Below are 21,998 nucleotides of genomic sequence, written 5' to 3'. Positions count from 1 at the left end.
AAAAAAACATCACTGTGGTAGTGTCAAAATAGTAAAGTGCAGCATATTGTATTGCCAGATTTCATTCTAAACCCGATTCGCTGCCAGATTCCATATTTCAGCAGAGAGGGAAGAAGTCCAACAATGACTTACTTACGCTTAAGTGTTCATAAATATGCCTTTTAAGATATATATGGCTTTTTAATTTCAGCAGAATTTGGAAAAATGAAGGTGCCGATATTAAGTAAACTGACCTTTTGGGTATCCCGCAGTAAATCATGCACAGTTCACTTCAAGTGCAGGGAAATGTTTCATTAAAGAATTATGGATTCAGATCAAGCTGGTTTTGAAGAACACTAACCTGCGTGTGTGAAACCGCAATCAGATGCAGGATTTAAAATGGCATTTAAAAAAAAAATCACCCTCCAAGCCTGCAGATATAGGCTGGGGAAGGGAAGGGGGAGATAAAACACTATGCATAGCCACATTTGTTAGGCATGTATTTTTCATTGCACCCTTTCTTCTCTTCCTGACTTTAGCAGTTGCAAATTTCACAAGGGGAGCACATGGCCCCATTAACAGTCATGGAATTCATTTGCATAATTCAGACCCTAGTCTATTGGTGTGCGCTGCTGCCTGTTTGCACCACTGGAAGGAGGTGGGGGGGCACAAGTCAGGCTGTGGTGTAGCGTGCCCTGGGACTCCGGGCGCACCAATCAAATCTTACTTTGTCAAGACCCAGTGTTGTAACTGACATACGTGATCACACTTATTACAAACATGCAAGTACGTGCTGGAAATACTTTTGGAAGAAAGTCAGGTACCAAAGGAATCAATGGGACTAGCTATCCCATTTATAGTCCTTTATCCCCGTATAGCTTGCATGCACAGCTTGTTGCTGGGAAAGGCTGGCTACTGGATAATGAATCACGATGATGATTAGGTAGAAATAACAGTGTGCATTTATTTGGTATTTTCCATTCAGACCCCAAAGCACTTTACAGAACTGGGGAACTAGTGTTATCCCCATCTCTACACAGAGCAATTCAGTGCCTTCTCCCAGAACAATTCAGCGGTGGAACCAGGCACAGAACCCAGATTTTCTATTTCCCAGGCTCTCCCCACTACATCTCACCTTCTCTCTCCTGGCATTTCCTCTCCATCTCCCCGCATAATGAAACACAAATTATCTGACTCATATCAGGTGAGAACATCTGTAAAAATTTATGTCAGTGCCATATAAAGTGGCAAAATGCAAAGGCCTTCATTGCACATAGGGATACAGTAAGAGTATATATTCCAGCCATCAAAACCTCATTAAAATTTATCTGTTAACACAGATTCTAATTACCACCCTTCTGTCTCAGGGAAGAGACACAAACCATAAAATGTAAGAGGGGGAAGATTCTATTAATTGCTTTTTGATATATTGGAGGCTGAAGCACTCGTGTCAGAGGGTCAGAACGTATCCACGTTCATCTCAGATTGCTTCTCTGTCTCCCAGTGCTGCCCTACGAAGGAAATGTACCAATGGGATGGACCTTTCCTACGGCCTGCTCTGCCCAGCAGGTGGGACTGAAGCTGCAAGTCACTGCTTGGAGAAGAAAATGCTGCCAGAGGGCCTCATTCACCAGCATGGTCATAGTCACAGCAGGAGTGCCCACAAGACCCAGATGCAGCCAGAAGCCCAAGAGCGTGCTCACTGGCACTGTGGAGGAGCTCTTGATGCAGTTCCAGATAAGAGGCCAAGCTAGGTTTCAGTAGATGTGGGGAGGAATGACTCCACAGAGGACATGTGGCCCAATATCCAGGGAACCAAGGGTATGTCTACACTACAGCGCTAATTAGAACTAACTTAGTTCGAATTAGTTAATTCGAACTAAGCTAATTCGAACTAACAGATCCAGACTAAAAAACTAGTTCGAATTAGCGTTTTGCTAATTCGAACTAGCATGTCCACACAGAGTGGACCCTGAACCGGGGTTAAGGATGGCCGGAAGCAGGGCTGGCAGGGCATCAGATGAGGACTTAGAGCGTGGAGCTGCTGCCTCAGGCTAGCCGAGGGCTGTGCTTAAAGGGACCCGACCCCCACCCCGGACAGACAGTTCTCAGGGGTGCCCTGCTTGCAAAGCAGTCCTGGCTTGGAGTGCCCTGAGTGCCCACACTGGGCACATCACAGCACTCGGCCATCAGACCGGCTGCACTTGCCGCAGGCTGCCATCTGGGGAAAGGGGGCAATTGGGGGGCTGCAGGAGAGCTTCCACCCCCAGAAGCCCGCAGAGCCAGCCCAGTCCTCCCCATTGGGGGCTCGTACCCCATTCCTCCCTCACCTCCTTCCACTTACCCTTCCCTAGCCCCCCTTCCTGATGTACAAAATAAAGAAAATGTGTGGTCATAAATAGAATCTCTCTTTATTGAACAAAACTCGGGGAGACTGGGAAAAGGAGGTGGGAGAGGGGAAGAGAAAGGGTGGGAGAGGGGAGGGCAACTACAATGATCAGAGGTTTGGAACAGGTCCCATATGAAGAGAGGCTAAAGAGGCTGGGACTTTTCAGTTTAGAAAAGAGGAGACTGAGGGGGGATAAGATAGAGATCTATAAAAGCATGAGTGGGGTGGAGAGGGTGCATACAGAAAAGGTCTTCATTAGTTCCCATAATAGAAGGACTAGAGGACAACAAAGGAAAGGAATGGGTAGCAGGCTTCAAACTAGTAACAGAAAGTTGTTCTTCACAAAGCAAAGAGTCAACCTGTGGAACTCCTTGCTGCAGGAGGCTGTGAAGGCTACAACTAGAACAGAGTTTAAAGAGAAGTGAGATCAAGTCATGGAGGTTGGGTCCATGGAGTGGTATTAGCCAGGGGGTAGGAGTGGTGTCCCTGCCCAAAGTTTGTGGAAGGCTGGAGAGGGATGGCATGAGACAAATGGCTTGGTCACTGTCCTTGGTCCATCCCCTTCAGGGTCCCTAGGGTTGGCCGCTGTCGGCAGACAGGCTACTGGGCTAGATGGACCTTTGGTCTGACCCAGTACGGCCATTGTAAGCTCAGGGCTCAGGGCGGGGGTCTTAGTGGACCACCTTGATTTTCATGCACACCTGCTCCTGGGTGGCCAGGCTGGCAGCTCTCCTGCCCTAGATGGCCACTTTCCTGTGCCTAGTGCAGAGGTCGTGGACGAGGTCCACGATGTCTGCACTAGACCAGGCGGGCGCCCCCCTCTTGCGGTCCTGGGCAAGCTCCCAGGAGCCGCCAGCCTGGTCCCGGGAAGAGGCGGAGGGCTGGGTGGCAGCGGGTGGCTGGCTCGAGCCATACCAGGTGCAGGGTCTGCTGGCTGGGTGTTGGTAGGCTTGCACCTGGCACGGGCATTGTAGCCAGCCCGTGCCCCTTTAAGGGGTCCGGGGCCGGGAGGGGGGCAATAAAGTTTCCCTGGTGTTGGCCAGAGTGGCCACCAGGGAAAGCTGGGGAGGGCTAGCCTCCCACTAGTTCGAATTAAGGGGCTACACTCCCCTTAATTCGAACTAGTAAGTTCGAACTAGGCTTAGTCCTCGTAGAATGAGGTTTACCTAGTTCGAACTAAGCGCTCCGCTAGTTCGAATTAAGTTTGAACTAGCGGTTTGTATGTGTAGCGCCTATCAAAGTTAATTCGAACTAACATCCATTAGTTCGAATTAACTTTGTAGTGTAGACATACCCCAAGAGACCAGGGTTATATTCCTAGCCCTGCCACGGACTCACTGTGGGGCCCTGACCACGTCACATAACTTTTCTGAGTCTCAGCTTCCCTGTCCAGGGCTGGATTAACAGGGGGGCTAGCTGGGTAGTTGCCCGGGGCGCCAACCTATGGGGGGCGCCTGATGGCATCTGTAAGGGGCGCTGCGGGGCCGGGCACGTGGCGCCCCTTAGAGCTGCCATCAGGGGCCGCGTGCCCAGGGCCAGGGGCTGTGTGGCGCCCCTTAGAGCTGAAATCAGGTGCTGCGTGCCCGATTGCAGCTGTAAGGTGCGCAGCGCGCTGGGGGGGGGGGGGGCGGGGTCATGCATGCGCAGGAATGGCTTGAACCGGCCCTGTCCCTACTATAAAACATGTATCCTGCCCAGATCCCCAGCTGCGAAGTGCGGTGTAGGTTTTATTCCCCTGATCAGCTCCTGCAGAGCTCCCCACCCCAAGCCGTGCTGGAGAAATTCACCCTCACTCACCACCTCCATTACCTGGCAATGGGTGTGGCCAAGGAGCTCGAACAATAGAGTCTAGTCTGAGAATTACCAAAGCTCCGCTGTACGGAGCTGAAAATCTGAGAGGAGAGCACAGCTGAACTCATGCTGGGGACTACACAGTCTTTCACCAGCAGTCTGCCCTGCCCATTGACAGCAAATGGCAATCAATTGAGGCCTTCTTCAAGGCCCTTCGTCTCCAGGGCCCTCGCTCGCCCCCCACCTGGCTGCTGACATGTAAGCTCAGATGACGAAACTATTTAAAGTAAACTCATTGTGCATGAAGCGATAACCTACCCACACGAAAGCCCAAGGGGCTGGCTAGTTTCCTGTCTCATGGTCAACTGGCTACTGACAGCCCCTGTGTATAACTAGGAGGCATGAGCCGAGATAACAGCCATTAACTCTATCAGCATTCATCCACGGATGTCTATCAAGTTCTGGCCAAGCCTGGGCTCCTCTGGATAAGGCCAGAATTCAGACAAGAGGCTGCTCTGCCAGGCGCCGATTCTATCACAAGAGGAATCCCTCTGCCGGCCTGAATATGCAGCCCTGACCCCTCCCCCATGCACCCACCTGACCTTACGGGGGACATGTGTACACAGCTCCTGTCATTTGTGCCAACCCTTCTATTCCGATAGGCTCCTCTGATTAACGGCACATCAGACACAGACATGCCGGAGCCTCCAAACAGCCCATTCTGAATAATAAATATCCCACTTTCCACTAACACAACTAACAAGCATCCATGAGGTCAGACAGCTTAGTCCTCATGCCAAATGCCAACAAACTGAAAACTTGGGAAGAGATCTGAGTCACCGAGACCAGACACCCACAAGGACCACAACCTCTCCTACAAAGCCCAGCAAGAACCACTCAATCCAGAGCTCTGTCCTGTTCTTCTTTGCCTCCACAGAAGCTTGGCCACTGATGGGAACAGGGGCAGGCTGCAGAGAGGTGTCTGTGACCCCTTTTCCAAAAGCACTCATCCAAGAGGGGAACTTGGCTTCAAGCCCCACCAGAGTTCAACCCTTCAAAGGCTGAAAAGAAACTTTTAATTCCTTCCCTCTCTTATGTATATACATCAGTTACCCATGCAATATATCACAGCCCCACACCAATTATCCAGGTTGGTGAAAAAAGCAATGAGGTAATGATCATCTCGTATCTCCTCCCACAATGGAACCAGGAAGTACTGGAAATCCCACGTGGCAATACTGCCACACCATTTCTACCCTGACACAGGGAAGAAAATGCCCCAGATAAATACTGATATGAAATACTGGAGGTCGGACAGCTGCACTCCTTGAATCACACGATGGGAGGCCATTTTAACCTAGCATTTTAAGGAGGGTCAAGCAGCTAGAGTTAGGAACAAGGAGACAGGCCTTCTCTTTGCTCCCTGCCTCTGTCAACGTGTCACTAGCATCTTGGGCAGGAGGCTAACTTCTGGGCCTCAGCTACTCAGTCTGTGAAATGGGGTGAATAACAGAACCAACAAATGAAGTGCTGGAGAGGACACAGAGAAGTCAACAAGTCCAGCTCCCGATGCCGAAGAAGAACTAAGGAAATTGAGACCGTCCTTGAAAGGTGTTTGCCCAACCTGTTCTCAAACCCTCCAGAAAGAGAGACTCCAAGCCTGTTTCAGAGCTTGACTATCCTTAGAGTTAGAACATTTTCTCTCAGATCTAAACGAAATCTCCCTTGCTGTAGACTAAGCCCATCACAGCTTGTCCTACTTTCCATGGCCATGGAGAGCATGAGATCACTGCCCTCTTTAGAACAGCCCTTTTCAGGTATGTAGGCTTCTCAACAGGCACCTGACTAGTGAGGGACATGAAACACAGCTAAGTTGAGTTTTCAGAGAGAAGCAAGCCAGGGTCATTGTTCTCACAGTAATACGCTGCTTCCACTCTTAACTGTGGATGTAGGCAGTGTAAGATCTTCCTGAGCACGGCCAGTCTCCAATGTTAAATGGTTATGAGTCAGGCCATCAAGATTTCTGGGTCTGAAGTTCCCTGGGAATGTCTCCAACACAAGTCTGCGCCGGGGACAAAACACAGCTCTGTCAACCGGCTCTGGAGACAGATCTGCCACATCCAGAGGGAAGGGGCTGCTGTGCAGGGAGGACTAACACCCAGAGCACCTGAGACACCCGTCACACAGAGAAATGGCTGAGTGGGCTGGTGCAGCTGCGGAGAGAAGGGGACACAGAGATCTGTGAAGCAGGGCAGAACAAGACAGACTGCCATGCACAAGACGGATTGCAGCACATGCAGTGCACGGTAGATGGGATGTTAGACAGCCCGGGTTACAGAAGCTATCAATCATTTCCTACATATTATGTAAATTTCTGATGCTAAAGATGTATGGAGTCAATTATCAGGGGGTCACTGCCGGGTGTGAAATTCATACAATGAAGAGCTCTTGGTCTCGGATGAATTTGAGAGAGATTGCAAGCTTACTGCCTTTTATTGGACCATATAAATATTTCACTGTTATATAAAAAATATTGGAGAGAAAGCGGATAAAACTAACCCCTGTGTGTATTCAGAGAAACGGGGAGTGAAAAATGGCAGTCAGCAGCTTTTAACAGCCTTTTGATGCGTTCCGGGAATACTGGTTGCGAAACAGGTTTTATTGCTGGTTTCACGATGGCAAGACCTGGGTTTGGAAAGCACCCAGAGAGCTCCAGCTTCCTAGCTCTTTGGACACACAGTCCTGTTCTTAGTTAGACCAGAATAAACCCAGCGCAATGGGCATCTGTGTAAAAGCTGTTCCAGTGTATGGACGTAAAGCTAAAAAGCAACCCACTCCAGTATTTAATTTTTCAGCTGCTTTGTTGCATGTCTTGTACTCGTTGTCACTTTCTGGCCATGACAGAGATCAAAGAGTGAAATGATGAAATGTACATGGAAACCTATTTCTCGTAGACTTATCCAGGGCTTTCTGTGACACAAAGTACATAGTCAAAGGCCTCGGTGTAATCATTAGCCAATAAATCACAGCCACAGTTGTTTCTTGTACTCCCTTGTTTAATAACTTAATAAAAGCCAAAGAACAGTAAACACAACGCGAGCCTCCCAACACAAGCCCAGCCTGGTAGGTTTTGTTTGGTGCACAGGAACATTTCCAAACAGTTTGGGAAGATTATCAACAAGAACAGAGAGCCCTGAGATAATGCATTAGGGAAGGTCTAGCGGCAAACCTAACCATTCCAGCCAGAGTCCTTCTGTTTGCTGGCTGTCAAAGGGACCTTATATCAGAGCATCAGCTCAAATGGTGCTTACCCCATATGCAAAGTTGCCACATCAATGGAGACCGCGTGTGGTGCAGGCAATAGGTCCCGGGATAAATGGGCAGCAGAACAGCTATTCCTCTAGCGGAGGCCCTCACTGTAGCTCCTACCATCTCACAGGTGCATCAGGCAGTGCCTGTCTTCCCCTGATGGTTTACAAGCTTTTTTATCAATTGTACAAACAGTGAGAGAGGAATCACTTCCTCCAGCTCTGAAATACAGCCATATTCATGGTACAACTTGCCATGAAGTGAGAGGCCCTTTGCTGCAGTTAAACCCATCCCTTTATTTCTACTAAGCACCAATTCTCCACCTGATCAGCCCCACCTCCAAACCGGAGCCTTCTGGGCAGCCCAATGTACGATTGCTTTCCCGTCATGCCCCAGGAAAAAAGAGAGGCCTCTGTACCTCTGCAATCAGCGCCCTAAGGAAAGGGTGCTAATCACACTTCTAACAAGCCAAGCACATAGGAATCAACACAGGCATCACAGTGCGACAGCTCAACCATTCACAGACAGCCCTTTGGAGAACTGGAGCGAAGGTCCAGCGAACCCCAGGAGACAAGCTCCAATGTCACGGGAGAAACCTTTTCCTCCCCAGCATCACACCTCAAGGAGTCATCTACCCCAGGCACCAAGCCCCCCCGTCATGACAGCACGCTACTCCCTCTGTGTTCAGATACGAGGCCTGGACTCCATGTGCATCTAACAGGCAGGATGTGCGTCCATTCCACATGCTTACATTTAGGCATGCCCCTAACAGCTTTGCTGAAAGGGGCCTTTCTGACCATAAGGTGGAAAGACGTGGCCCTCAGTATTTAAGTTGGCTAGTTAATTTGGGTATATGTTATCCTTAAGGGAAAGGGGAGCCATGCAGCAGGCCTGAATTAACACAAGGTCAGGCCCCAGGGGTTCCCTTTGGGTCCCATGATTACAGAAGGGTCCACCTATCCCCAACGGGATTAGGATGATATTAAATAGGACAGCACTCCCAGTGTTTTGCACCCCAGCCACCAGAAGAATACATTGGTACCATGCATTCTGATTAGAGAGTGGCTGCAAAATTTACCACTGAGTTTCAAATGCCCCCCGCCCTTGGGAACCAGTCACTACACCACTGCTTCTCGGCCACCTTCTCTTGCTGACAGCTGAGCGGTGAAGCACAACCGACAGAAGGGCCACTCTCAGCACTGGTCACACAAACTCATTCCAATGTAACTCCTACATTTGGCCCCCTAGAGGCTATTCACGTGATAGGTCCCAGTGCCTAGCGTAGGATCTGCAAACAGAACCCTCTGTTAGCATAACAAAAGTGTGACAGGCTCCACAGAAAACAGTTACAAGTGAACAGGTTTTCATTAGGGATATCAACGTATAGTTGACTATATGATTAATTGATAAGCCCAGGTTTATTGGTAAATCTTTTCGACTACTTGCATTCTTTCTACCCCTTGCTGCCTCTGTATCAGAGGCAGCAGTGGGGGGGGGGGGGGGGGGCGGGAGGTGAGCAAGAGACGGTGCTGGGGGGAGCCAGTTTAAAAGCAGGTTCTCCTCAACACTGGATCCATGGTGCTGCCTGCCCCGCTTCCCACTGCTGCCTCAGGGGAAGAGGGGGAGAGGAACGGAAGGCTGCCATGAGACAGCCCCTGTCCATGGGGGAGTGGGAATGAGCTCTCTGCAGACAGAGGCTGCTATGCATTCTGTGGGGCAGCCTCTGTCTGCGGCAAGCCTGTACCTGTTGCAGGCAGAAGCTACAGTGTGGGGTGACAGGTCCCCGGGAGTGGGGCCAGGAGTGCACTGGCTGCTAGCCCTATCCCCAGGGACTATCAAATAGTCATGTAACTGCAAAGATTTCACATAGTTACATGGCTATTCAATTACCCAATAGCTAGCATCCCTAGTTTCAATGTGCCTAGATCGCAGCAATCCACCCAGACGCACAAACACGTATTTGGTGTGTTGAGCCTTCCACCCCCACTGCATGCTTGCAGCAGTGTATTCTGGGAAAATCCAGGCCATTTTTTTCACACTGTATTGGCTGCTGGGGGCACAGACAGAGAATTGCAGGGGTTTCATATGGGGCAAAGTGCTTTGGAATGCATTCTTTAACGCCTTTAACCTAGGAGATTGCTTTGATTCTTGCTGTGCATTGAGCATGAAAGGTGCTGTAGAAGGGCCCAGTCCTGCAAGGTGATGTTATGTATGCAGAGCCACACGGAAATCACAAGCAGTCCAAAACTTTGGGCAGCCCAAGCGCTCAGTGTGCAGATCAAGGATGTGGCTAGGTTCTGTATGAAATAGAAGTAGGCCACAGTTGCAGCATAAACATGGACCAACCAGTGCCCTTGTAACTAGACTGGATTGACTACACCTTGCTGCATAGATATAGACTAGTCACCCATAGGTGCAGAAACTAGGAGTGCAGAAGTTGCTTCAGGACCCTTGGGGGTCTCATCCTAGCACCTGTGATCCCCGCTGCTGGCCCCATGCATCAGGAGCTCTTCTGTTGGCCCCATGTGCTTTGTTCCCAGCTGCTGCCCTGCGTTGCCAGCTCCACATGCTGGGGGGTGGGTCTCGGTTTGAGCGCTGTATGGCTGGGGCCTCTGCTGCTAGCCCCATGCCTTTGGTCCCAATTGCCAGACCCACGTGCTGGGGCTTTGCTCCCAGCCTGAGCTGGGAGTGAGGGTGGATAGGAAAAGGGGACTCAGTACCCCAATTTTAAAAATGTTCCCACACCACTGCAGTCACCTCATTTCACAGGAGATGAGTAACATGGACAACTGAGTTTCTTCGATTAAAAAATTCCACTTTAAAAACAGACAAGAAATGCAACTCGTTTTTGCCCTCCAGTCTCAACTCACAATATCCCTGAGCTATGATCCAAATTCAGCTCTGTCCCACAAAAAACTGCTGTCCCCACACTTGTGACACAAAGGTGGAGTCACTAAATGAATAAAAAAATACCTTTTCGAATGCAAGAATTAATATGGCATGATCTGAAACCTTCTGTGTAACATTCCTTATCTGGGATCTTATCAGTTCTTAACCTGGGCCCATTGCCCTTTGGCCTATAAGCATCACCCAACTCTAGCAGGCTGCAAATGATCAATGTCAGATACATTTTCCTGATAGTTTTCCTGACTTATTCCTCTGTTAGCATATCTGTCCTCATTTGCAGTCTCATGTACTAGCATAGGATAATTCTTATTTCATGTTCGCCAATACATCAACCCTTCTCTTCTATAATAAAAAGGAAAAAAACTCTTAAGAATCAATACCCTTCTCTCTACCTATATTTTATTAAAAACTTTAGCATCAATACTAATGTTTAAATTCCCACCAAGTGAAGCTGAATTACCTATAAACCGTACTCACCACCATGAGGCCATGCTTTCTACCAGCAGGAAATAAAAGTGACAAGTAGAGGTACTTAAATAACAATGCTAACTAACTGAACCAACACCAGAGAGAATTCAAGAACAGATGACAGCATGACACAACCAGATGGGGGGTTTATTTCAGTTTGGTGACACAGGTTTACTTTATATGGTATTTAAAAAACAAAAAAACAAAAAAAAAAAACCCTTTTTTATTCCTCCAGTGTTTGTAAGAGCAAAAGCACCATCTAGAAATGAGTACCCACACAGTCTAAAGAACTTAGGCAGGCGGGTTCTGTTTCCCCCTACATTTTTTGCTCAGCATGAATGGGCAGGGAGTATTGGTTAGAACAGCCATGGGACTACTCTAAATTTATAGCAGCAGAGAATCTAAGTAACACAGCTCCACTCCACCTTTGCTCCTTTGCTCCTCCAGCACTCCCCCTACACCAACAGGCACAAAAACCTTCTCTTACAGTTGAGGGCCAGGTAAGAAGTCATTCTGCCACTCTACTCTGCACTAGTTAGGCCTCAGCTGGAGTACTGTGTCCAGTTCTGGGCGCCACATTTCAAGAAAGATGTGGAGAAATTGGAAAGGGTACAGAGAAGAGCGACAAGAATGATTAAAGGTTTAGAGAACATGACCTATGAAGCCAGGCTTCATGAACTGGGCTTGTTTAGTTTGGAAAAAAGAAGATTAAGGGGGGACATGATAGCGGTTTTCAAATATCTAAAAGGGTGTCACAAGGAGGAAGGAGAAAATTTGTTCCTCTTGGTTTCTGAGGACAGGACAAGGAGTAATGGGCTTAAAGTGCAGCAGGGGAGGTTTAGATTGGACATTAGGAAAAAATTCCTAACTGTCAGGGTGGTCAAATATTGGAATAAATTGCCAAGGGAGGTGGTGGAATCTCCCTCTCTGGAGATATTTAAGAACAGGTTAGACAGACATCTGTCAGGGATGGTGTAGATGGAGCTTGGTCCTGCCTTGAAGGCGGGGGGCTGGACTCGATGACCTCTTGAGGTCCCTTCCAGTCCTATTATTCTATGATTCTATGATTCTAAGAGTTCCTCTTTGCAATGGGAATTTCCCGCTGGCCATTTCTGGAAGGAATAGAACTCTCTCATTTTGCAATGCATGAGCAGCACAGTTTGCACTAGACAGTCTGGATCAAGAACTGGGTGCAAAGAGATGCCAAAATGTGCACCCATAATTCTGCAGCCCCTGATCAGTTACAGATGCACAATTAGATATTTGGTGGTGGCCTCTTTGTCCATTAGATTATCTAGGTCATCTTTTTCCTCCCAAGGGAACAGTATGTTTTCTAGTGTTCTGTCCTATTGATGCTCAAAGTTCTTGGCAGATGCAGCTCCCATCATTTTCCTTGATTCCATGATCTAATCTAAAAAGACGGTCCCTTCCCAAACATCTCAGAATCAAACTATATGACAAGAGACAGCAGCTGGATACTGTCAGATGGAGGCATGCAAGAAAACAATGAGACTACCCTGGTCAGCAACACAGACGGTGGTCTCTGCACATCCAGACAACTAGTCCTTGTCAAGTTTATCTGCTTTCTGTTTTTAAAACAAAAAGATAGAAAAAAGCAATGCCCCCCCAGCAAGATGACAATCAATAGCCCTCTGTCTGGCATGATCAAAAGTTAGCATTGTACAAAAAAGTTTAGTTTGGGCTCAATGATTTTTTCTCCCTTTGCAAAAAATTCCCCTTTTCATCATAGAACCCCTAAACCCAAATATTGTGGGTTACCAAAAACAAGCGAAAAAATCCAATTCGGGGTGTGTTTGACAAAAACATAAACATTTTCAATGAAAAAATAAAATCTGTTAGCAAAAGTTTCCATCTAACTGAAAAGCCATTTTCCAGGGTAAATTTGTTTTGATGGGAAACTTTCAATCAGCTCTAGCAAAGCTGAAATCTCAAAGCAGAAGGGACAAAAAGGAAACACAGGAGGTGAGAAACTTTTCTGGCCCTCGAATTTCCAAGGCCACTTGAAATGCTTTCTGGTCAGGGTTCCTTCCCTTCCCCCTGCTCTTAGGCAATTTATGGATTATATATTACAACTGGCCCAGACAAAACCATTTTTTTCATCACAATTTGCCAAATGGGTTGAAACATGAACATCCCATGACGATGACTTGTTCTCAGCTACGTTCTGATGGAACCCATTCCCCACTGGAATGGAACCTGCTTGCCAGAAACCTACCTGGCTCATGGATAAGCTCAGGTCTTCTTCCATGGTTTGTGACGGTTGGGCAGCTGCCAGGCAAACTGTGCCAGAGACCTCAAGGCCTCCAGAGTCTAGGACACCCCGATGCTTCTAAGGTCTGACTTTCGGAATATTGGCTTTTTACTGGAAATAGGAACAAAACCAAATTTTGATCTATCAGAATCCTCTGCAAAACATCATGTCTGTCTAAACTCTGTTTTTAACACTTTAGCAGCAGAGAGAAATCAAAGCCACCAGCCATGACGGACAGTTTCCAGAGCGCTAAACGCTGCGAAGTCTTTTGGTCTTTGTGCAAGCAGAAGTTTGACTCATTTCACAGGTGGCAGGAGCTGTGCTCCAGTTACTTTGAGAGAGCCTGGTGCAACTTTGCTCAGGTCACCACAAAGGCTCCCACTAACTTAAGTGGGAGTTGGATCAATCCTAAGGATTTTAACTAGTTAACATATTACAAAGGGGCAAAAGAGGCAATTTCCCTTCTCTTGATGTCCACATTTCCACAACAACTGCTATGAAGAAGCCACTTCCACCCTGACTTGATTAGCTTAATTTATACAAGTACTCTATTTCTTTTGTTGCCTATACATATCTATGCTTCTATAAACTCCACTCCAAATTCACCTGATAAATTTTAGCCACGAAAGCTTGTCCTCTAATAAATCTGTTAGTTTCTGAGGTGCCATAGGACTTATTATTATTTTTGTTTTATCTGTCAGACATGAATCACTCTCTACTCCCCCTCAGAAATAAAGAGTTTGTTGGGCCCAGGTCTGCTATGTGTCATACTCATGAATCCTAGCTGGCTCCAATGGATGTAATGGAAAACAGATTTCATTTTTTCTTATTCATCTGATTTCATTGTCCAGGTTGTGCTTTATAAAGTAAATGAAGAATTTGTGGCCCAAATTCTGATCTCTTGCCCATCCAACGAGTTCACTGGAGTCATTCCATATTTACACCAGTTAACCAGGAATTAAAAATTTGGCCTTTCTTGCTGAAGATTTGCCAAAATTTGTATCCCACTTCTCACATGTAAGCAAAACAGAAATACAATAAGAACCAAAGTCCTTGGAAAAAAAAAAAGTAGAGCGCCTTCTTAATTCCTGCAGTGCATTTGCTGTCGATAATTTTCACCAGGCCCTGCCACTGATCGGTTCAGGCCAATCTACAGTGAAAAGAATCAGTGGGCCACGCAGCAGCTATTCATTCAGAACCTTGTGAAACAAATAATCTTAGCTCACAGTTTGTTGAAACATAAGCGATATGATCTTATAATCTAAAATGGAATCTGGGTTTATAGTGCTTTATCAAAACGGCTGTAATGGGATCTCTGAGCGGGCTGAAATTCCAGACACGTGTTAGATTTCCATTCCAGTGGAGATATGAAAAGACAGTGTTTCAAAAATATCAAGCGATGCTATCTAGCGTATTACATGGATAGCTGCCTGTGGGGGACTCCGGCACCGCACAGAAATGGGCGAACTTACAGGTGGCTGCCAAGGCTCACGCACTATAAAACAGTCACTCGGTATTTTTCAGGTCCTTGAGCTTTCCTGCCCTGCTCTGTTTTATACAGCAAGTGCATTGGGAGGTCAAAATGCCAGGCAAAGTATATGCAGCTTCAGCAGCAGGCAATTTTGTGTAGCAATTACACCTGTGTAGAATGAACCCGAGACTCTACCATTCTGATTCAACGCCATTCTACACCCACTCTGCACGGGTCTCAGAGATGACACAAGAGGCAGGCCAGGGTGGAATTAGGCTTCCTGGATGGAGTTGTTTAGGAAGAGAGCACCTCATCTTGAAAGGTTAGAATAAGGCCCAACAGGTGCCTTTGGTTAGGTATGAACAATGGGATTACATGTCAGTTTGGTTGTTACTCTGGATCCCTATCCAACATACTATGGCAAAAAATCATCAATTCCACATCTGAAGGACTCACTGGCCTCAACACAATGCCCCTGCAAACAGATCAGACAAAACAAGCCCTACAATGTCACTTTACCGGACATAGCTGGGCAATTCCATGAATTACGGCCACGCTTCCCCTTCCTCCCGACAACATATTATTCTACTTCCTAAGGTATAGGCTGCTCTTTCTGCAGGGAAAGATGCACCTTGGTTCCTCCCGTCACAGATTCCTCCCCTCATTTAGCCCTCTTTATTATTAGATCTATTACCGCGGCTCCCGACGACAGAGCTGTAATGATGATGGGAGTGTTCTCGGGCTACATTTACAGAATAATATTCATTACCATATTCATTCCGTATTTATCTCGCAGATGTACAGATCCGTTACAATGGAGAAAAAAGAGAGTTCGAATTTGTTCTCAAAAGATATTCAAATTAGTTAATCAAGAGTCCTATTATTACGTGCCTCATGTACCAGCAGCAACCATCCATGGAGATAATTGATCAGCTGCTAATAACTGATTACACTGCAGCAAGTGGTTTCTTATCCCTTTTACTACCATGTTTAAAGACATTTTATACATTTCTAATTATTGTAAATTGTTTCTTCTTTGGAAAACATCTTACCATAGTCACAAGCCATCAGTTTTCCCCAAAAAAATCTCACCTCCCCCCTCTATCCTTCCATACTAGAAAGATGTCTGGAAAGGCTCTGGAGAAAAACACTTTCACTTTATCTGATACATCAGAAGAGATGGAATGGGGATGAGAACCAGGAGATCTCTCCCCCACATTGCCACTGATGTGCTCTGCAACCTTGGGACCATTGCGCCACACCTCAGTCTTCCCATCTGTAAAATGGGGATAATGCAACTTTCCCAGATTTGTGTGTACTCAGACAATCAGGCCCTCCAACTTACCTCATTTACACTAAGACTCCTTTCCATTGCTCTGGCAGCATGAAGGAGCTCTTATGCCCACTTTAAGGCATCTTCACATTGTCAGAGCATTATCAAGAAGCCTCAAGGTAAATGAGAATTCGGCCTGAACACTGCAATACATTCTAACTAAAATTGATGCATATTTTATACAGTCCAGATCTGGCTGCATTTTCATGGGGGATGGCAAAAGGCCTCTCCCTGACTCCAGGACAAGCCCTCTGCCAAGTTTCAAATTCATGCTGCAAACCATAGAGCTTTCAAAAAAAAAAGAAAAAAAAAAAAAAGAATGTCTTTCATAGAAAGTGTTAGGTAACAATATAGAGGACCACTGGTGCTCCCCCCAATAATATCAGGGTGCCTCTCTCTATTCAATAGTATCCTCACGCAATCCTAAAGCAATGCATATGGCAGACCCAGCTCATGTGCCTGAGCCTTTCAATTTGAGCTTTGCTCTAATGTGCTCCAGATTTTTATTTCCCCTTCCTCCCAGAGAAATAAACTGCAGGGGAAAATAGGAGGGGGAGGAGGCAGTCAGAGAGCTGTCTGGAGAAACTGTGGGCATCTTTTCAGAGTGTTCACAGGATTTTCGCAATGTAGCTCCCATTGCCTTTTCAAGGGAGCGGCACAATTCCACCCCCATGCAGAGCACTGACAATTTATCCTAGCGGGACCTAAGGGGACAGAACTCTTTAGGATGTGGCAGTATGTGTTAGAGAGCCGTCACTCCCTCGGCATAGGCTTGGCAGCCTTTTGTGCTACTCTCCTTTGTTTCTAGCATGCTGGTTTTTGCAGCACTTCCCTGCCACCCGCTGCTGCAGCCACAGGCACTGCAAAGGCCACAGGGTAGCACGTCTCAGCTGCGTTTGCTTGGTGGAGCGCGTGACAGCACCCTCAAGGACATTAGGAACGTTTAGCTACCACGGTAACGGCGGCCATATGCATTCCAGCGAGAGAGAGAATGTCCACCAGGTTTCCATGAGGAGTTCCTGCCAATTTATTCTGTTATGGGTGGGATTTGCCCCCCCCCCCATGTGACGCACCTCCCCTCTTGCTAAACCTGCAGCCTGGGGACAGCAGCAGAAGCTCCTTTCCCCTAGCAATTCTCTCCCACACAGCCCTCTTGAGGACGGAGGCAACCCCTTTATGGAGGAGGTTGCCATGTCAAGAAATGGGTCAGCTTTCTTTCACGCCTGGGGCACAGTGGGTAAAAATGCCATGGCCATTCCCCTCAAACCACAGCATACCCGTGGAGTAGGTCTGGGGGGACTGGATAGCTGGGGAGGGCATGACACAGAGTTAACATGCATCCCGTTCCACACTTCCCTCGACCCCAGAAGTTCTGCCAGGCTTCCCAGCTGACCTTATTTCAGTTAGCAAATGAAACAATCAATCCCTGAGTTTCCCCAGAGCTCATACACAAAAAGGAGGTGAGACACATGTTCTGGGGGGACACTTCCCAGCAGCAAGGCCAACAGCCCAGGACGTGGAAAGGGTGAGGTGTAGCCCTCAATATGGCCTGGAGTGCATGGTGTGGCGTTGCGGCCACAGTTTGAAGGGCCTGGGGCTCCATCCACTGTTGCTGTCATCAACAAGCCTGCTTCCCACCAAGTAACAATGAAAGGCCCCAATTCTGCAAGCACTTGCTACCAGGCAAAGTGCTTCCTGTTCTGAATAGCTCACTGAATGCAGTGGCATTCTCCATGACAATACCTGATTGGCCACAAAGATGAGACAAAATTTGGGCTCTACATTATCTTGGATTCCATTGGCCAGAAATCAAACAATCTGTCACTACGCACCATTTCACTGCGACACGAGGAAGAAAAAATCTAGTCCATGTTTGTCAAAATGCACTGTGTAACCCCAATTTTTACAGGCACCAGAGAAAACTGCAGCTGCATGGGGAGCTGCTAAGCCTCAGAACTGACCTCAAGCTATATTTTTATAAGCGAAGTGGTGCTAAAAAGAGAAGTAATAAGATTGATTGAGTTTAGATTACTCTGTCTTACACTGTCGGGCCTCTTCACAAGGCGCTGCCTGGTGGTGGGAGTCATTTTCTTAGAAAGGATTCTCTGGCCACTGAATCAGGAAGAAATAAATAAAGCAGCAGTATATAATAGGGCTCTTGACAACTGCAAGGCATCCGTTCCTAACAACATTGGCATCTAAGGTCAGATCTGTGCTTAGGACAGTACTAAATAAGATTCAGCTTTGCTTCTGCATATTTTACAGATGAACCCTGGACTAACCCTGGACTAGTTGGACAGAAGTAGTTAAGAGGCTCAAAGCCAATCAGGACTTTAAATCCAGGAAACAGCAGCCAAGCAGAACCTTTTCTGGGATGCAATTCTTTATTGCAATTGATCAGCTAATCCCTCCTTCCACCACACTACTATCTTAGAGCTACAGTCATGGAGAGTTTTAAGGGGAAATTTACCTGAAGTGGGGCTAATGGGTTCAGTGTGCAATACCTGACCCATCGTTGCACTTCAGACGACCCTTTGCTACAATGCATGGGGCTCTTGGGTCCATACACCAGGCATTTTGCTTCCTCTCCCGGAAGCTAGGCAGAGTGACAATAGGAATCTTACTGGTGTGCGTCACCCAAACAGAACAGTGAGGGATGAGTCAATGGTCCCAGTAGCAGGAGACCCATTTTCAGCTCCCTCTTAGCCTGGGCATATGTGTCCATGCACACACAAGCAGAGCTCACCAGCCAGACAGGGAGGTGAAACACTCTCCCATACCTGGAGTGGCCAGGAGAGAAAGGAATACAGGCTGAAATCAAGTTGTAACACAAGCATGATGTTGCATGAACACCTTGTGACATGATGCCAGTGTAACCACCACCAAGGCGCATTTGAACCTGGGACCTCGGGAACTGATTATAGGAGCCTCTACCTACTGAGCTAAAAGCCAGCTGGCTCCCAGCCCATGCTGTAAAGGTCTTTTGATCTTAACTGTTGCAGTGGTCTAGGGCCACTTGCAGTACTCAGTAACCACATTAGGTGTGTGGGTTACACCAGCATGTATACTGTTCTACTGTTGCAAAGGCAGGCAGGCCAATATGAGATTCTACTTTCCACTTGGTTGGGGTTGCATCCTGCTGGGTTATAGGGTGAGATGGGGAAGGCAAGGAGTCGGTGTCCCGTCTCCACCAGGCAGGGAGAACCGTATGGTCACTTGCCTGCCTGGTGCGAAGGTTGCGGATCTCTCGAGGCATCTAGATAGACTTATGTGTAGTGCTGGGGAGGAGCCGGTGGTCGTGGTACATGTTGGTACCAATGACATAGGGAAGGGTAGGAGAGATGTCCTGGAGGCTAAATTTAGGCTGCTAGGAAAGAGACTGAAATCCAGGACTTCTGTGGTGGCATTCTCAGAAATGCATCCAGTTCCACGCGCAGGGCCAGGTAGGCAGGCAGAGCTTCAGAGTCTCAATACGTGGATGAGACGATGGTGTAGGGAAGAGGGGTTTAGATTTATTAGGAACTGGGGACACTTCTGGGAGAGGGGGAGCCTATACAGGAAGGATGGGCTCCACCTAAACCAGGGTGGAACCAGACTGCTGGCACTAAACATTAAAAAGGCCGCAGAGCAGTTTTTAAATTAAGAGATGGGGGAAAGCCGATTGCTGCGGAGATGCACGTAAATCGGAGGGAGACTTAGAGGAGAATCCATTGATAGAGATTCTCTAAGCTGTAGTCAGAAAGAGAGGAGGGGAGAGGACAAACCATGGGCCAGAGCAGACAAACAACCGCATTCTAAGGAATCCAATGCATCAGGGAAGGGCAGACAAATAAGCAGTGGCAATTTTTAAAGTGCTTCTACACAAATGCTAGGATGATAAAGCCATTGCGGAGAAACTAAATGATTTCTTTGCTTCAGTCTTCATGGCTGAGGATGTTGGGGAGATTCCTGAATCTGCACTGTCCTTTGTGGGTGATGAATCTGAGGAACTGTCCCGAATTGAAGTGTCATTAGAGGAGGTTTTGGAACAAATAGAAAAACTTAATGTTAACAAATCTCCGGGACCGGATGGCATTTATCCAAGGGTTCTAAAAGAACTTAAATGGGAAATTGCTGAGCTATTATCTGTGGTTTGTAACCTATTCTTTAAATTGGCTTCCGTACCTAATGACTGGAAGGTAGCCAACGTGACACCAATATTTAAAAAGGGCTCTAGAGGCGATCCTAGCAATTACAGACCGGTAAGTCTAACTTCAGTACCGGGCAAATTAGTCGAAACAATAGTAAAGAATAAAATTATGAAGCATGTAGAAGAACATAATTTGTTGGACAAAAGTCAACATGGTTTCTGTAAAGGGAAATCCTGTCTTACTAATCTGTTAGAGTTCTTTGAAGGGGTTAACAAGCATGCGGATAAGGGGGATCCAGTAGATATAGTATACTTGGATTTTCAGAAAGCCTTTGACAAGGTCCCTCACCAAAGGCTCTTGTGTAAATTACATGGCCAAGGGATAAGAGGGAAGGTCCTTTCTTGGATTGCGAACTGGTTAAAAGACAGGAAACAAAGGGTAGGAATAAATGGTAAATTTTCAGATTGGAGAGGGGTAACTAGTGGTGTATCCCAAGGATCAGTCCTGGGACCAATCCTTTTCAACTTATTCATAAATGATCTGGAGAAAGGGGTAAGCAGTGAGGTAGTAAAGTTTGCGGATGATACCAAACTGTTTAGGATAGTCAAGACAGAAGCAGACTGTGAGGAACTCCAAGAAGATCTCACCAAACTCAGTGATTGGGCAGTAAAATGGCAAATGAAATTTAATGTGGATAAGTGTAAAGTAATGCACATTGGGAAAAATAACCCCAACTATACGTACAGTATGATGGGGGCTAATTTTGCTACGACAAATCAGGAAAGAGATCTTGGAGTTATCGTGGACAGTTCTCTGAAAACTTCCACACAGTGTGCAGCGGCGGTCAAAAAGGAAATAGGTTGCTAGGAATTATTAGGAAAAGGATAGAAAATAAGACCCAGAATATCTTACTGCCCCTGTATAAAACTATGGTACGTCCGCATCTTGAATACTGTGTACAGATGTGGTCTCCTCACCTCAAAAAAGATATTTTGGCCTTGGAAAGGGTTCAGAAAAGGGCAACTAAAATGATTAAGGGTTTGGAACGGGTCCCATATAAGGAGAGGTTAAAGCGACTGAGACTTTTCAGTTTAGAAAAGAGGAGACTAAGGGGGGATATGATAGAGGTCTATAAAATCATGAATGGAGTGGAGAGGGCTGATAAAGAAAAGTTATTTATTGGTTCCCTAAATAGAAGAACTAGAGGACACCAAATGAAATTAATGGGTAGCAGGTTTAAAACTAATAAAAGAAAGTTCTTCTTCACACAGCGTGTAGTCAACCTGTAGAACTCCTTGCCAGAGGAGGCTGTGAAGGCTAGGACTATAATAGAGTTTAAAGAGAAGCTAGATAATTTCATGGAGGTTAGGTCCATAAAAGGCTATTAGCCAGGGGATAAAATGGTGTCCTTGGCCTCTGTTTTTCAGAGGCTGGAGAGGGATGGCAGGAGACAAATTGCTGATCATTGTCTTCGGTCCACCCTCTCTGGGGCACCTGGTGCTGGCCACCGTCGGTAGACAGGATACTGGGCTAGAAGGACCTTTGGTCTGACCCAGTACGGCCGTTCTTATGTCCCATTCCTAGCCTTCCATTCACCAAAAAGGCATCAGATTCATTTAGCAGAGGGGAATTCTGCCTGCCCCACTGAGGGACACCTCTCTTCTCAGCTGCATTAATCCCAGCACAGAAGATGCATTAATCATAAGCCTCTCCAACAGCCTCTTGATAATATGCATGGGATTTGACCAGTAGGGTTAGTGAGCATGCAACTGCTTGTGGCACCCCTCCCCCTGCACGAGATACCTAATTCACCAGGCACAGCCCACACCGCTTTGCAAGTCTCCTTTCTACTCTTCCAGGAGCCAGAATCTTGCATGTGCAAAGGGGGGGGGGGGGAGAGTGGGGTGTCCCCAAAATGGCCCATTCAGGAAAAATGATGAAAGCCCATG

At 47.0% G+C, this 21,998-nt stretch overlaps 1 protein-coding gene across 7 annotated transcripts in view; it reads right to left on the bottom strand.

Moving 5' to 3' along the window:
* Window positions 1–21,998, bottom strand: part of CUX2 (cut like homeobox 2) — a 281,755-nt gene that overhangs the window by 105,080 nt on the left and 154,677 nt on the right. The window contains exon 1 of one of the 7 annotated variants that reach the window (XM_075898704.1): window positions 13,080–13,233. The exons of 5 other annotated variants lie outside the window; for them this stretch is intronic. In XM_075898704.1, coding sequence (XP_075754819.1) covers window positions 13,080–13,112 — 33 coding nt within the window. In that variant the 5' untranslated portion in view covers window positions 13,113–13,233. Of the gene's footprint in view, window positions 1–233; window positions 313–13,079; window positions 13,234–21,998 lie in introns of those variants that run through there. One more of the 7 variants, XM_075898706.1, reaches the window with a different exon arrangement.

The sequence above is a fragment of the Pelodiscus sinensis genome, chromosome 15, assembly GCF_049634645.1.
Source record: "Pelodiscus sinensis isolate JC-2024 chromosome 15, ASM4963464v1, whole genome shotgun sequence".
NCBI lineage: Eukaryota > Metazoa > Chordata > Testudines > Trionychidae > Pelodiscus > Pelodiscus sinensis.
The sequence above is the reverse complement of the archived record's forward strand: the minus strand, read 5'-3'. Positions and strand labels throughout refer to the sequence as shown.